The 13,244-nt window shown below is 37.9% G+C and overlaps 1 protein-coding gene across 3 annotated transcripts in view; it reads right to left on the bottom strand.

Annotated features, from left to right (window-relative positions):
- Nucleotides 1-7,128: 7,128 nt before the first annotated feature.
- Nucleotides 7,129-13,244, bottom strand: part of LOC112830702 (ceruloplasmin-like) — a 42,341-nt gene continuing 36,225 nt past the window's right edge. For 2 of the 3 annotated variants that reach the window (XM_025880727.2, XM_025880717.2), the window contains 3 exons: nt 12,204-12,343; nt 8,247-8,409; nt 7,129-7,262 (listed from right to left, as the gene is read on the bottom strand). In XM_025880727.2, the coding sequence (XP_025736512.2) occupies nt 8,251-8,409; nt 12,204-12,343 (299 nt within the window). In that variant the 3' untranslated portion in view covers nt 7,129-7,262; nt 8,247-8,250. Of the gene's footprint in view, nt 7,263-8,246; nt 8,410-12,203; nt 12,344-13,244 lie in introns of those variants that run through there. The other variant, XR_012374849.1, reaches the window with a different exon arrangement.

Below are 13,244 nucleotides of genomic sequence, written 5' to 3'. Positions count from 1 at the left end.
CAGGCTTCTGATGACAAATAAAAAGTCGACAGTTATTGTTGGAACCACTAGAGTGTGCATAACTCTGCTTTCTTCCATTTATTGCGTAAATTCCAGGAGGGTAAAAATCATCTCTAAATGCTCCCTTTGTTCCTTGAACAATAAGCCACAGTACAGTGGCCTGCACGCAGTGAACTCTTAATAAATCAGGAGGAAATTATGCAAAGTGGTTTAAAACATGTCACTCTTTACTTTTGAAACGGCTAACAATACTTAGTTGCAACTTGATACAAAACCTGATATTTAGCTTGCCAGATTTAAGTACCCCACAATAAGAATCTTATTTCGAAGGATTTATCTATTTTGTATGCTCTGCACTTATCTGCATAGAAAGTTTACGGTATTATTCTGCATTACCATATGCAAATAACAGCTTAACAGGGGTTGATAATTCTGTTTTATCATCAAAGAAATCAGACCTAAGTAAATCTGTTTGCAAAGGCAAAGGTTGGTCTTAGTGAACAGAAGTTTATTATCAGAAGTAAATAGAAGTTTATTAACAGAAAATCCTGGTTGTAACATTGCACATTTTGTGTTAATATAAACTTTTCCTCGAGAATCTTTCAATGCATTATTATTTGCCCGAAGTTGTTTATAAAAATAGACTGGTATAGGAGAAAGGACCCTGATGTTTGTACAATTCATTAATTTAGTAAGTGTTACGGAGAGAGCCTGCTATGCGCCAGGTCCTGTTCTAAGTGCTGGGGATGCAGCAGACATGAGTCCCTACCTTCATCAGCTTACATTCTACTTGTGAGAGACTGACAATGTATAAATGAAGAGTGAAATAGCTAGTATTAGCAGCAAGTGCTAGGGAGAAAAACAAACCAGAGAAAGACAATAATGAGTGCCAGGGAAGACAGCAGGATGAAAATCAAAATCCTATGGCACCATGTCACATCAGACAAGATACTTAACCCTGGCCTCAGTTTCCTCACCTGTAAAATCTCAGTCTCAGTGGACTGTTGTCCAGATGGTAATTAAAATGACTCACCACGTTAAGGCACATAGTAGAGATGCTTCTCTCACCAGGTCATAATAATCTTAACTAATTGCCCTGATACAGACAACTGAATCACATTGCCCAGGATGTCCCAAGACCTCCTCCTAGAGCCACATTTAACTACTGTGTCCTCATGCCCACTGAGAGGACTACTAGCCAAAATCTGTGCCTTGCAAGGTGCTGTTCCTTTTAAATACTGGAGCCCTAGAGGGGCTCCTATTTCCAAATAGTCTACTTGGAGGGGACATCTTTTAGCAGTTCATTCTCCCAAAGGGAGAATGGCACAAAGCCATTATATGAGCCAGCAGCTTTCCAGACGCATCCTCTACTCCAAGCCCAAACTCAACCTTGAGGGATGTGAAGACGGTGATCTGATCGCAGCAACAATCCTGTCACTTCTTTCAGCTAGTCTACCCCACTCCCACTCCCACTAAAACAAAACAAAACAAAGCAAAACAAAACAAAACAAAACAAAAAACCCAAACAAACAAAAACCACTCAGGTAGTTACTGAGGGCTTCAGAATGTATATCCATAGCATCCCATATATTGGGGGCGAAATGAAATGGTTAAAGAGTAACACCCCTGCCCAGTGGGAGTAAATATTTTATGTTGCAATGCAGGAAGGGTCATGAAGTCCATATTAGTGTCCTGTTTTGTAACAGTTACCCTCCCCATTAAAAGGCATATAGCTGTTGAATGGCGGGAAGTAGGGAGTATGATCTGAGTCTCAATACTGTCTAAATAAAAAGAGGCCACTGCGGGCTAATAAGCAACCAGCCATTGACAGGGTCGTTTATGGCAAACCTCCTTACAGTGACTCCAGGGTTGAACCTCAAAAGTGAACTTTGAATAATGTTGCAATTGAGAACCTCCTGTGCTCAAGAAATGTGTCACAGCAGCATAAACTGGGGTGAGACAAGAAGAGCAGGGGGCCCACAGGAGAGGCTCAGCGGACTTAGAGATCGCAAGAAAGAAGAGAGGAACCTGGATGGGACCAAATAGCTCATCCACCTAACTACGTCTGTCAGAAGATTGCTACCTCAGAACTCTGGGGTACACCTTTATAGTTTGCTATAAATAATTACTGCACAGCCAAGCTAACTATTTAGTAACCTGAGTAGAGTCACATACCACAAGTTTTAATCACTTTCCACAATTTCTTTTCTTTGTTGTCTTGAAGATTTCTGGAGAGGCTTACCTGCATTTAGCAATTAAGACCCTAGGGCTGGGGGTGCCTGGGTGGCTCATTTGGTTAAGCAACTACCTTTGGCTTAGGTCATGATCTCAGGGTCCTGGATGGAGCCCCACATTAGGCTCTCTGCTCAGCGGGGAGCCTGCTTCCCTCTCTGCCCCTCTCCTCCCAACTTGTGCTCTCTCTCTCTTTCTCTCTCAATTAAATAAATAAAATCTTTCAAAAAAAAAGGTTTAAAAAAAAAAAGAGATCCTGGGGGTGATAAGGGCTAAAATCAAGGAAGTTTCAGCTTTATTTCTGTCTGGTAAGATTCAATCTCTCTTTACTTCCACTATTCTTGCTTATACCCTCTAGTTTCTTTTTTGGTTGATCCATGAAAACTGGCTTTTGACATAATATGTCAGAATTACTAAGAAACAAACCGCCGAGGACAGTCTTTCACTTTGTGACAGCAGGAAACAGTATAAAATCACAGGTCATTCTCTACATGACCAGTCAGACCACCACGATGCTATCTTTTTCACAGGAGATTGTGCAACTCTGGAATTTTATCAGTGAGTGTGGTTACATACAGAGCTCTGATAATGAGTGCCTTGACTTGAACTAGTATAGCACAAACCTGGCTGATCCTCTTCTCTATTGTTCAGTTCATGACTATTTAGGGGGTAATCACGCAAATTGGTCTTTGGTTGCTCCATCCCCTTTGGCTGCCTGTTAATGGGTCAAGGTTCTGGTCAGCACATTCTGACAGGTAGAGCTGTCACAGACAGGGGAAGAAAAAAATCCTATACTCTCATCTAGCAAAAGTCTTGATGGTGTCGAGGTCTACATTACAACGGAAAAGGAGATTTGTTTTTTAATGGCATAAGGATTCCAGTTACTCCATTCTTGTTTTCTTACACTGTGAACAATGTAGAAATCAAAGCATATGATTCGTTAGCAATGAAAGGGAACCAAAACAGTAGAATTATTTTTATAAAAGGTTAAAGAATAGCTTGTTCACAAGGTTTGATTACATACAACTTCAATGTGCGACTTAAAAAAAAGATTTTATTTATTTATTTGGAAGAAAGAGAGAGAGAGAGCATGAGCAGGGGAGAGTCGGGGCAGAGGGAGAAGCAGACTCCCTGCTGAATAGGAAGCTGGACTGGGAGCCTAATCTCAGGACCCTGGAATCATGACCTGAGCAGAAGGCAGTTGTTTAACCACTTCACCAACTGAGCCACCCAGGCACCCCCAATGTGCAACTTTCTTGAAACATCTTCCTCTCTTGTTGTGGTTAACTTCATTTCTTCTTGCTTTTATTCCAGGCTGGGGCAACACATTTTGTATAGTTCTTAACACTTTGATTTGTGCCTGGGTCCTAATTTATAAAAGATGGCTCCGTGATGACACAAAGAGGCCAATGCCATTGAAAGAAAAGTTACAATTCCCCTAGACACAAGAGGCACGCGTGTCTTGCGGGGCCAGCATTGTTGAGGAGGCAGAAGCAGATACTGGGGGAAGCATAGGCCACAACCTTCGTTGGAATTTGTGTAGGAAAGGCAAGGCAGGGCAGAGTAAATAGCTTATGATTGGCTAGTTTGAATAATCTCAGCGGGCTTTGGGGCATAGGAACAGTCTCTAGTTGTTTGGTGCTTGGCTCCAGATTGATTTTGGGCAGAGGAACTATGGCTTGGTGTGTGAGTTGCATAAAGGAGGTGGTTAGGGGTATGGATTCAGGGATTGGTTGGCTTGCATATGAAAGTCTGGCTCACTGGCAAGCTGTTCACTATCTCTAGGAATTAGCTAGCTCTGGGAGGGGCAGTCTTTTCCCAGCTAGCAAGGTCCCCAAAGATGTCAAAGCATGAAAAAATATTGAAAATTAAAAACATGATTAATACATATTTCATATTGGAATTATCTGTTTATGTGACTGTCTCCTCAATTAGACTGGGCTTTCTTGGGGCCAATGACTATGCCTTGTTTTGTCTTGAATCCCAGGCACTTAGCATAGTTCTTGACACATAGCTTAATAAAAATCGAGAGAATGAATAAATGTTAACTATAGGAACAGTCACTAACATCAATTAGATGATTACTGTATGCCAGAGCAGTGCCAAGAGCTTTATAAATTTTATTTCATTTAATCTTCACAATAACCAATTGGGCAGATATATTAGGGTTTTTTTCTAATTTTTTTTATTGCCGCTTTAACAAATCGCCACTAACTCAGTAGCTTGAAACAACATAAATTTAATATCTTACAGTTCTAGATGTCAGAAATCTGACCCTTACATCACCGGGCTAAAGTCAAGGTGTTGGTGGGGCTGCATTCCTTTCTGGAGGCTCTAGGGGAGAACACACTTCCTAGCCTGCTCCAGTTTTTAGGGGCTGCCCACATTCCTTGGCTCATGTGATCCCCTTCTATAAGCCAACAATGGCAGGTCGAGTCCTGACATTGCATCACTCTGCTCCTCTTCTGCCTCCCTCTTCTACTGCTAAGGACCCACCCTGATAACCCTGAATAATCTCCCTATTTTAAGGTTAGTTGATGAGCAGCCTTAATCCCATCTGCAACCTTCATTCACCTTTGCATGGACAGTAACATAGCCATAGGTTCTGAGGATTAGGATGAGGGCATCTTTGGAGGAGACCGTTATTTTGTTTACAGAATAGCACAAATAGGTATTATTATTATTATTATCATCTTTATTTTACAGATGAGGAAACTATGGATAAGAGAGATTTTATACCTTGTCAAGGACCCCACCGCTAGTAAGTGGAGTAGCCAGAATTCAGGTTTGGCCTCCCTGATCCAGAGATGCACTATGATCCTGAGGGCATTAGAACACAGCTTCAGACCACAGTTGGGCTGGGCTTCCCAGTCTCTCTGTGCTGTGGAAGTATTCAGGCCAGGGTCTGGTTGGCAGTTGGCAGATCCAGAACCTTCATTTGTCAGTTTACAAAAAGATGATTAGGTTTAGAGGGCTCCCTTTGGAGAATTTTGCAAACTTGGAGAACCAGTCAATACAGTAATTTATTCATTTAAAAGTAAAGGAGAATAGGTATATATTATTGGTCTTTTATTTATTTTTTATTTTTTTAATAATCTCTGCACTCAACATGGGTCTGGAACTCATGACCCTGAGATCAAGAGTTGCATGCTCTATCAGCTGAATCAACCAGGTGCCCTATATATTATTGATCTTTTAAAAAATTTGTATATAAATCTACTTAGAAAATCATACCATGGAACAAAATTTTCTTGGCAAGTGTAGAATTTGACTAAAAGAGTGTTCATTCTTAAAGCATATTCCTTTTTTTTAATTTTTTTGTACTAACAATATTTCTGTTGAAATGATGAGTACTCATCATTACAATGAGAGCACCTTCCAATAGTTGTGCAGGAGACACATCCCTCTGATGCATTCTTAGTCTTTGACTGTTCCTGTTAAGATGCATGCAGTTGACTACCTTTCCCTACAGCTCCATTCACTAAATCACACTAAACGTATCCATTAAATTAGGGTTTATTTTACTAGACTGTGACTACTGCCATCTCTGAATCCCAAAGCCTAGGACTGTGTTCTTAAGTGAATGAGTAGATGAAGTAAGCATTACTTTTGGTGACACAGGGGCAGCACCTTTAGCAATTTCTTACAGAAGAGTGTAGTTTTATCAGCAACACCTTTAAAATTCTCAGACTGGAATGCTTCTTGTGAAGAAGGGACATGGCTAGTTTCATCCACATTTTGTAGGTTCTTATTAGTTTCAACAGCAGAGAGTGAAGTAGTATTGTTACTTTTGCCCAATGTTATAATAGCATTATTAGCATATTAATTTTTAGAAGTACTCTTCTGGAGACACAAGTTGGAGTATCTTGGGGTAAAATGAAATGATGTCAAGGATTTGCTTGATAAGATTCTGGGTATTTATATATTACTTATGAAGTTAAGAAGTTAAAAAGTAAAAGGAATGAAGAGTCTGGCTTTGGTTTCAATTCTCACGTTGAATCCTTTTATTTAACTAATTTCTGATTTCAAATATTCTTATTGTCTAAGGCATAAGCTGTTTGTTAGCCAATGCACAAGACATGTGTAGTCCTCTCTTCCTGTTATTTCCTCTACAAAGGCTACAAAAGCTCTTTCTCAGCCTTCCTTGCAGTTAGGAATAGCATATAAGAGGGGTTTGACCAAAGAGACACAGGAAGAAGTCGGCTGGGTCTCCTCAGAGGACTTTTACTTTCCTGATAAAAGGAGAATATGTGGTTGGTGCTACTCTTTTTTCCTTCTTCTCTGCCTTCAATGTGTATACAACATTTGGAGTTGCAGCAACCATCTTGCAACCATGAGGCAACAGTCATGAGGGAAAGGCCAAGGACATTAAAGACACTGGCCCTTGCACCATCAAGTTGCTGAACCAACCCTGGCAGCCTCCTAACTTACTTAAAAATATGAGACAAACACCACTGATAATCCCCATAGCTGGGTTTTCTGTTACTTGTAGCAGAACATATCCCAAATGATAATATTGTTAGATACAAAGTCAGAGCACGAGTCCTTATTCTTGGTTCTGGAAAACTGGCACTTATACATTCTGTAACCTGCAGTCTAATAATAATATATGGATTTGCATTTAAAAGACTGATAGAAATTTTCCAACCATGCTATGAGAATTTCGTTTTTTTGATGCTTGCTGATGGTGCAGGGTTAGTCTTGGATTGTGGTTTTTTTTTTTTTTCTAACTGAGCTAGACTTCAGAATGTACCTGCTCTCTTTGTTCCTCTTGCTCAGCCCCCTCCTGTGTATTGGAAACCTTGTTACGCCACTACAGACTCTACTCCAGTGACACAGTTTACAGAAAGAGAAAGCAGCTCACACACAAAACTGACAAAAAAAAATTTATTTCAAGCTCATTTTCCTGGTAGATTGCCATGAATCTTCAGCCAGGCCTTCCTAGATTCCTTTATCTCTGGTGTTTCTTCTTCAGCAGCTTTTGCTCTGCTTATTGACTTGCCAACACTCATATCAGAAAGATATTTATGCTGTGGAAAAGAAAGTTTCATGATGTTCTAAGAAGTAACTGAGTCAAAATATTACAATCATCGTATCAAGAGACTAAAGGGTAATGACTTAATGGATAGCCTAAGTAACTAAGGAACTGATGCAAGTCTCAAAAAAAGATACTGTTTTCATCCTAAAGTTGCTAGTAAAATGTGTTGGAGAAAGGGAAGATAAGAATGAGAAGAAATAAAGTGTCACTTGAATATGAAAAAAATATGTAATCATTATTTAGTTTCTTTCAAGAGTTGTAGAAACACTTTAAACTTCCACCAGAGTGTATGTAATGCCCATCTCATCACACTGTTATTGATATTATCTTCGAAAAAAGAAATCTTTGCCAAATCAATGGCTTACTTATTCAACAACTGTATCTGACTGTTAATTAAGTGCCATGTTTAAGTGATTTGATTTATTAGCAAGGTTAGATATCTTTATAGGTTCAGTAATCAATTGTGTTTCATCTTCTATAAATTGTTCAAATCCTTATGCATATGTTGTATGAATCTGGAAATAACACATTTAACTCTAGAGTATCTTCTATCAGATCAGAAACAGTTATCTAAGTTTGAGAAAGAAGATAAAACCAGAGTTCCTTAGTCATCTCAAGACAGCAATCTTTGGGTTTTTTTTTTTTTGAGATTTATTTATTTCTTTTAGGGAGAGAGAGAAAATGAGAGAGAGTGTGGTGGGGGAGGGGCAAAGGGAGAGGGAGAGACAGAATCTCAAGCAGACTCCATGCTGAGTGTAGAGCCCACTGAGGGGCTCCATCTCACGACCCGGAGCTCATGACCTGAGCGGAAATCAAGAGTCAGATGCCTAACTGACTGAGCCACCCAGGCACCCCACAAAATATCTTTGAATGAATGAGTCACGTGCTGGATCATGTAAATGTTCAGTGGATCAGATATCCTTATATAAACGTTGAACTTATTTAAATATGATCACTTCAAATTAATTTGGCTTACCTTTTCATCTGATTACAGTATAAGTGCTCTCCATTCCACCCTCAATGTGAACACTAACATGGCAATGAAATAACCAGGTCCCAACATCTCTTGTATACATTTTTACAGTCTGATATACTCCAGGAGGAAGGTCATAAACGTCAGAGCGATACAGTCCCACATCCTCAATAAGGAGACAAAACACCATTAAATAACTTAAAAAAGGTAGTAGTCATTTATACATCCTATCAATTCTAATATGCTTTGTTAGACGACAGTTAGAAAGCATTAGGTGCCATTGCACTTCTCCTCTGAGTACAAGTGAGGGTTTAGAGGAGGAGCAAGTCTGAGAACATTTCAGGGATAGGCCACAGAGAAACATCTCACTCTAAAGGGATCTTGTGTCATTCTTGGTGTTAGATACCTTGTCAGCGTCTCCTGCGGAAGAAAGCTCTAGATTTCAGACAACATCCGGTCTTACAAATCCCAAAAGTTTTAACTAAGTGTTTCTTTTTTTAATTTAATTTAATTTCTTAAAATTTATTTATTAACTAATGAGTTATTTGTTTCAGAGGTACAGGTCTGTGATTCATCAGTCTTATACAATTCACAGCGCTCACCATAGCACATACCCTCCCCAATATCCATCACCCAGCCACCCCATCCCTCCCACCCCCCACCACTCCAGCAACCCTCAGTTTGTTTCCTGAGATTAAGAGTCTCTTACGGTTTGTCTCCCTCTCTGGTTTCGTCTTGTTTCATTTTTCCCTCTCTTCCCCTATGATCCTCTGTCTTGTTTCTCAAATTCCTCATGTCAGTGAGATCATATGATATTTGTCTTTCTCTGATTGACTTATTTCGCTTGGCATAATACCCTCTAGTTCCAACCACGTCGTTGCAAATGGCAAGATTTCATTTTTTGATGGCTGCATAATATTCCATTATATATATATATACATATATATATACCACATCTTCTTTATCCATTCATCTTTAACTGAAGTTTTTTCTAACTAAGGATGTTGGTGATGTGAAGATGACCAATTTTTGAGATATAGCTAATCAGGAAAACTCATGGTTACAGGAAGGAGAGGAGCTCATCTGCCTTCTGGGGTCAGGACTGAAGACTGAGGGCCTTAAGGGCTATTTGTTCTCCTAAGCAGAGAACCAGATGTTCAGAGGACTAACTCCTTGGCAGGCTACTTTGATTTTGAAAGACGAAGCTCCGGGGCCTGGCCTGACTGGATTAGGATGGATTTGGAAGAGCATGGGAAGGAGATGAATTGCTCTGAATAATGCAATGGGAGGTATTTGGAGGATGGGGGCATGTTAAAGAGTACAGCTCAAGACGGGGTCTGGAATAATTTGAGGTGAGAACAGATGTCAAGCAAGTCCTGCATCGGGCTCCCTGCTCAGCAGGGAGTCTGCTTCTCCCCCCGACCATACCCCCTCTTGTGCTCTCTCTCTCTCAAGTAAATAAATAAAATAAAATCTTAAAAAAAAAGAGTCTGGTTTTCTGTTTGTCTCTTTTTTTCTTTGTTCATTTTGTTTCTTAAATTTAATAGGATTGCTCTGAAAAGAGCAGTTTTGTGAAGAGGTTAAGAGTGAGGGACTCTAGAGCTGGGGTTCAAATCCTACTTGTACCCCTTATTGTTTATGGGAAAGTTCTTTGTCTTGTTAATCCTTCATTCCATTCCCTTATAAAACAGTGATAAAATAGTGCCTATCTCTGGGAAGGCTCAATGAGAAACCCATGCAAGAACTAAGCATAGCATTTGACACATAAGAAGTACTTAATCAAGGTTAGCTTTAAATAACATTATAGAAATGCTACCACAAATTCCACTTAATTTGATGCCTCATAATATAATCATTTATGTAGAGATAGCCCCTGAGAGCTAACTCTTTTGATTTCCTCTCTTCTCCACACAACGCTTGGCATGGTTCTAGGAATGTCAGATGCATTTGTTGAACTGAACTGATCTGAACTGAACATCAAACGTACTGTAAAAACTATAACCAGAGTTTAAATCTCTCTCTTTTGTTCTAATTTTTAAAGTCTAATGTAAACACTTATGAATAACAACCCTCGTATCAAGGCTTTTCCTTCAAAAACATGAGGAATGTAGAGGGAAGTACAGGAAGGTCATGATTGTTGGCCCCTGGGTGGTAGGTAAAGGAGTTCATTATATTATTCCGTCTGTCATATAAAATTCCCTAGAATAATAAAAATGGTTTTTAAGCCAAAACAAATAAGTTAAAGAAGAATAAATGTGTTCGTTAAAGGACAGAAAAGAAGCAGCACACTGATAAAGTTTGGTGCAAATCAAGTCATGCAGACTCATTGAATTTGTCTAAGATAGGCTTTGAGCATTACAGAAGCTATGAACATAATACATCTAGAATCCAGGAAGGCTTTATGTGAAACTTTTACCAATGCCAAAAGATGGGCTGTATTATGCCAAGTGTCTGGACTAAATGAGGCGTCAAATGCATGAGATATAATTGGTGTTCAATTGTACATTAATGTTTATATAAGGGACTAGGATGAAGAGATAAAGAAAATGCTCCTTAAATAAATAAATGACACTAACTTGGATACTGAAAAGAGGAAGGATAAACCTTAAAATACTTGTAATAAATTAGAGAAGTGGCCAGGCAAAGATGGTCAGTAAAACAACAATGGTAAAGAGTATGAAGGTGCGGTGGGGGAAAAGCAATTCAGACAGAGGATATAAAGAGACTAAGAATACATAAAAGAGAAAAAGAAGATAATTATTTTAAAAAGTTACCACAAAGCCAATTGTCACCTAATTCCACATTTTTATTTTATAACAAATGCTGAAGGAATGATAGAATTAGAAAGCTACCATTTATAACTCCCACTGTAAAAATTGATTCTGGCAATAATCATCAATGGATCCTTTTTATAACTACAGGGTAAAATATAGTTGGAGAATAAAATATGGTTAAAAAATCACTTCACAGCTTGCTTATTAATTACAAGGGGAAGATGATGCTTTTATAAATGGAGAGAAATAGTAGGCATCACCTCAATAAAGTTATCAAACAACCCCAGTAATGTCAGCACCTATTGTCAGGATGTACTTCCTGGTGTGATGCATGGGAAGCACATAATATCACCTATGTATTGTTCATGTCAAGAATGTTTGACATGGATCTGACCATGAGGAAACTATCAGACCAAGGCAGAATATGGGGCATTCGACAAAGCAACTGATCTGGACCCTTCAAAAATGAAATGCCATGAAAGATCGAGAAAAAAAAAAAACTCTTCTTTTAGGAGAGATATGACAATGACAACCAAATGCTATGTATAGATAATTAGATCCTGAATTAAAACAAAACAAAACAAAATTGTTAGAAAGAGCATTTTGGGGACAACTGGGGCTATTTGAGTGGATTATATGATAGATTATATTACCGAATTAATGTTAACATTGGGGGTGTAGTAAGGTTATCACAATGGGGCAGAGATTCTCCTTAGTCTTGGGATGCATATGGCTTTATTTAGTATCTAGAGGGGAAGAACCATGATGTTTGCAATTTACTTTAAATTGGGTTCAGAAAAATAGAGAAAGAAATAAAATGTGGCAACATGTATGAGTGTTCCAAGTGATTTTCTCTTATGTTACTAAGGGTTTGAAAAAAAAAAAAGTTGGGACAGAAAGAGTGAAACTCGAGATGATTATAGAAGTCTTATTTACCTATCAAGTAACACCATATTAGAGTGAGAAGTGCACTTCATGCATTCGTAAACATTTACTGAGTGTCCATGGGCACAAAGAGCTAAATGTATAATTATTTACATGCACCTGATATGTTATAGATTGTAGGTATTGAACTTCAGTTCTGGCTGGGTCATTTCCTTTCTAGTCCTGTTATCCTGCCACACTGCCCCAGTAACTGCTTCACAAGACACGACAATAATTAAACAAAGATGCCCAGGGCTTTTACCGTGTATTCAAAGCTGTGGCCGTGAAAGTGAACCGTGTGCAGGTCAAATTCACTCCCCATGCCAATCAGATACCAATTCACTTCATCCCCAACGTGGAACGTCAGACCTTGGTTATTTCCAAACATTCTTCCATTAATTGCTGTGAAGGGACACAATTTATTATATTCAACAAATATTTAAAATAATGTAGGTTCTCATAGAAAGTATCACAGATGTTTTCGGAGGCCATGAGGATGTTAAAGTCAGCCTAAGGAAACTGTTAAACATGACCAAGCCATCCATTCATGTGGGTGAGTCTAATTTTAGAGAGTTTTTCTTGCCTGAGGAAATGAAGCATTGACTGTGTTTTAAATGATTGGGTTGCGCTAGAATATTTCACCACTATGGATACTTAAATTGATGGATACTTAAATGTGTCTATATATTTAAAGTATGTGTAAAGCGGTCACAAGAGGCTTAGAAATTGAGTGTGTTCTTCTTTAACTGCTCTAAGTCAGACCTTCAGGATCTGTCACTGGTATGATTAGAATGGCCTTTTAGTTGAGGTCTGGGCCTTTTGTTTTTCCCTCTCTCTCTCTCTAATCCTCTATAGGAGTGGTTTCCAAAGAGTAATAGGAAGAAAATATTAATTTAATTATATAATTATATATGTAATATATAATTTAATCATTAATCATATATAACTATATAACATATGAATATTAATACATAACAATTAATACTCTATAACGAAATTATAGATTAATATATAACTATCAATATATCAACATATCAATATATCAACATATCAATATTTAAATTATATCAATATTTAAATATATCATATTTAAATTTAAATTTATAAATATATAAATTATATAAATTTATATAAAAACTACATAAATAATATATAAATTATATATATAAAAACTATAAAATATATATAAATTATATATAAATTATATATAGTTATATATAAACTATATAAATTATATATTATATAAATTATATAATTAATGTTTATATATAATTACATATAAATAATTATTTTAATAAACATT

Source organism: Callorhinus ursinus, unplaced genomic scaffold (genome assembly GCF_003265705.2).
Source record: "Callorhinus ursinus isolate GAN/ISIS: 27379988/994484 unplaced genomic scaffold, GSC_fseal_2.0 scaffold1, whole genome shotgun sequence".
In the NCBI taxonomy this organism is placed as follows: domain Eukaryota; kingdom Metazoa; phylum Chordata; class Mammalia; order Carnivora; family Otariidae; genus Callorhinus; species Callorhinus ursinus.
The sequence above is the reverse complement of the archived record's forward strand: the minus strand, read 5'-3'. Positions and strand labels throughout refer to the sequence as shown.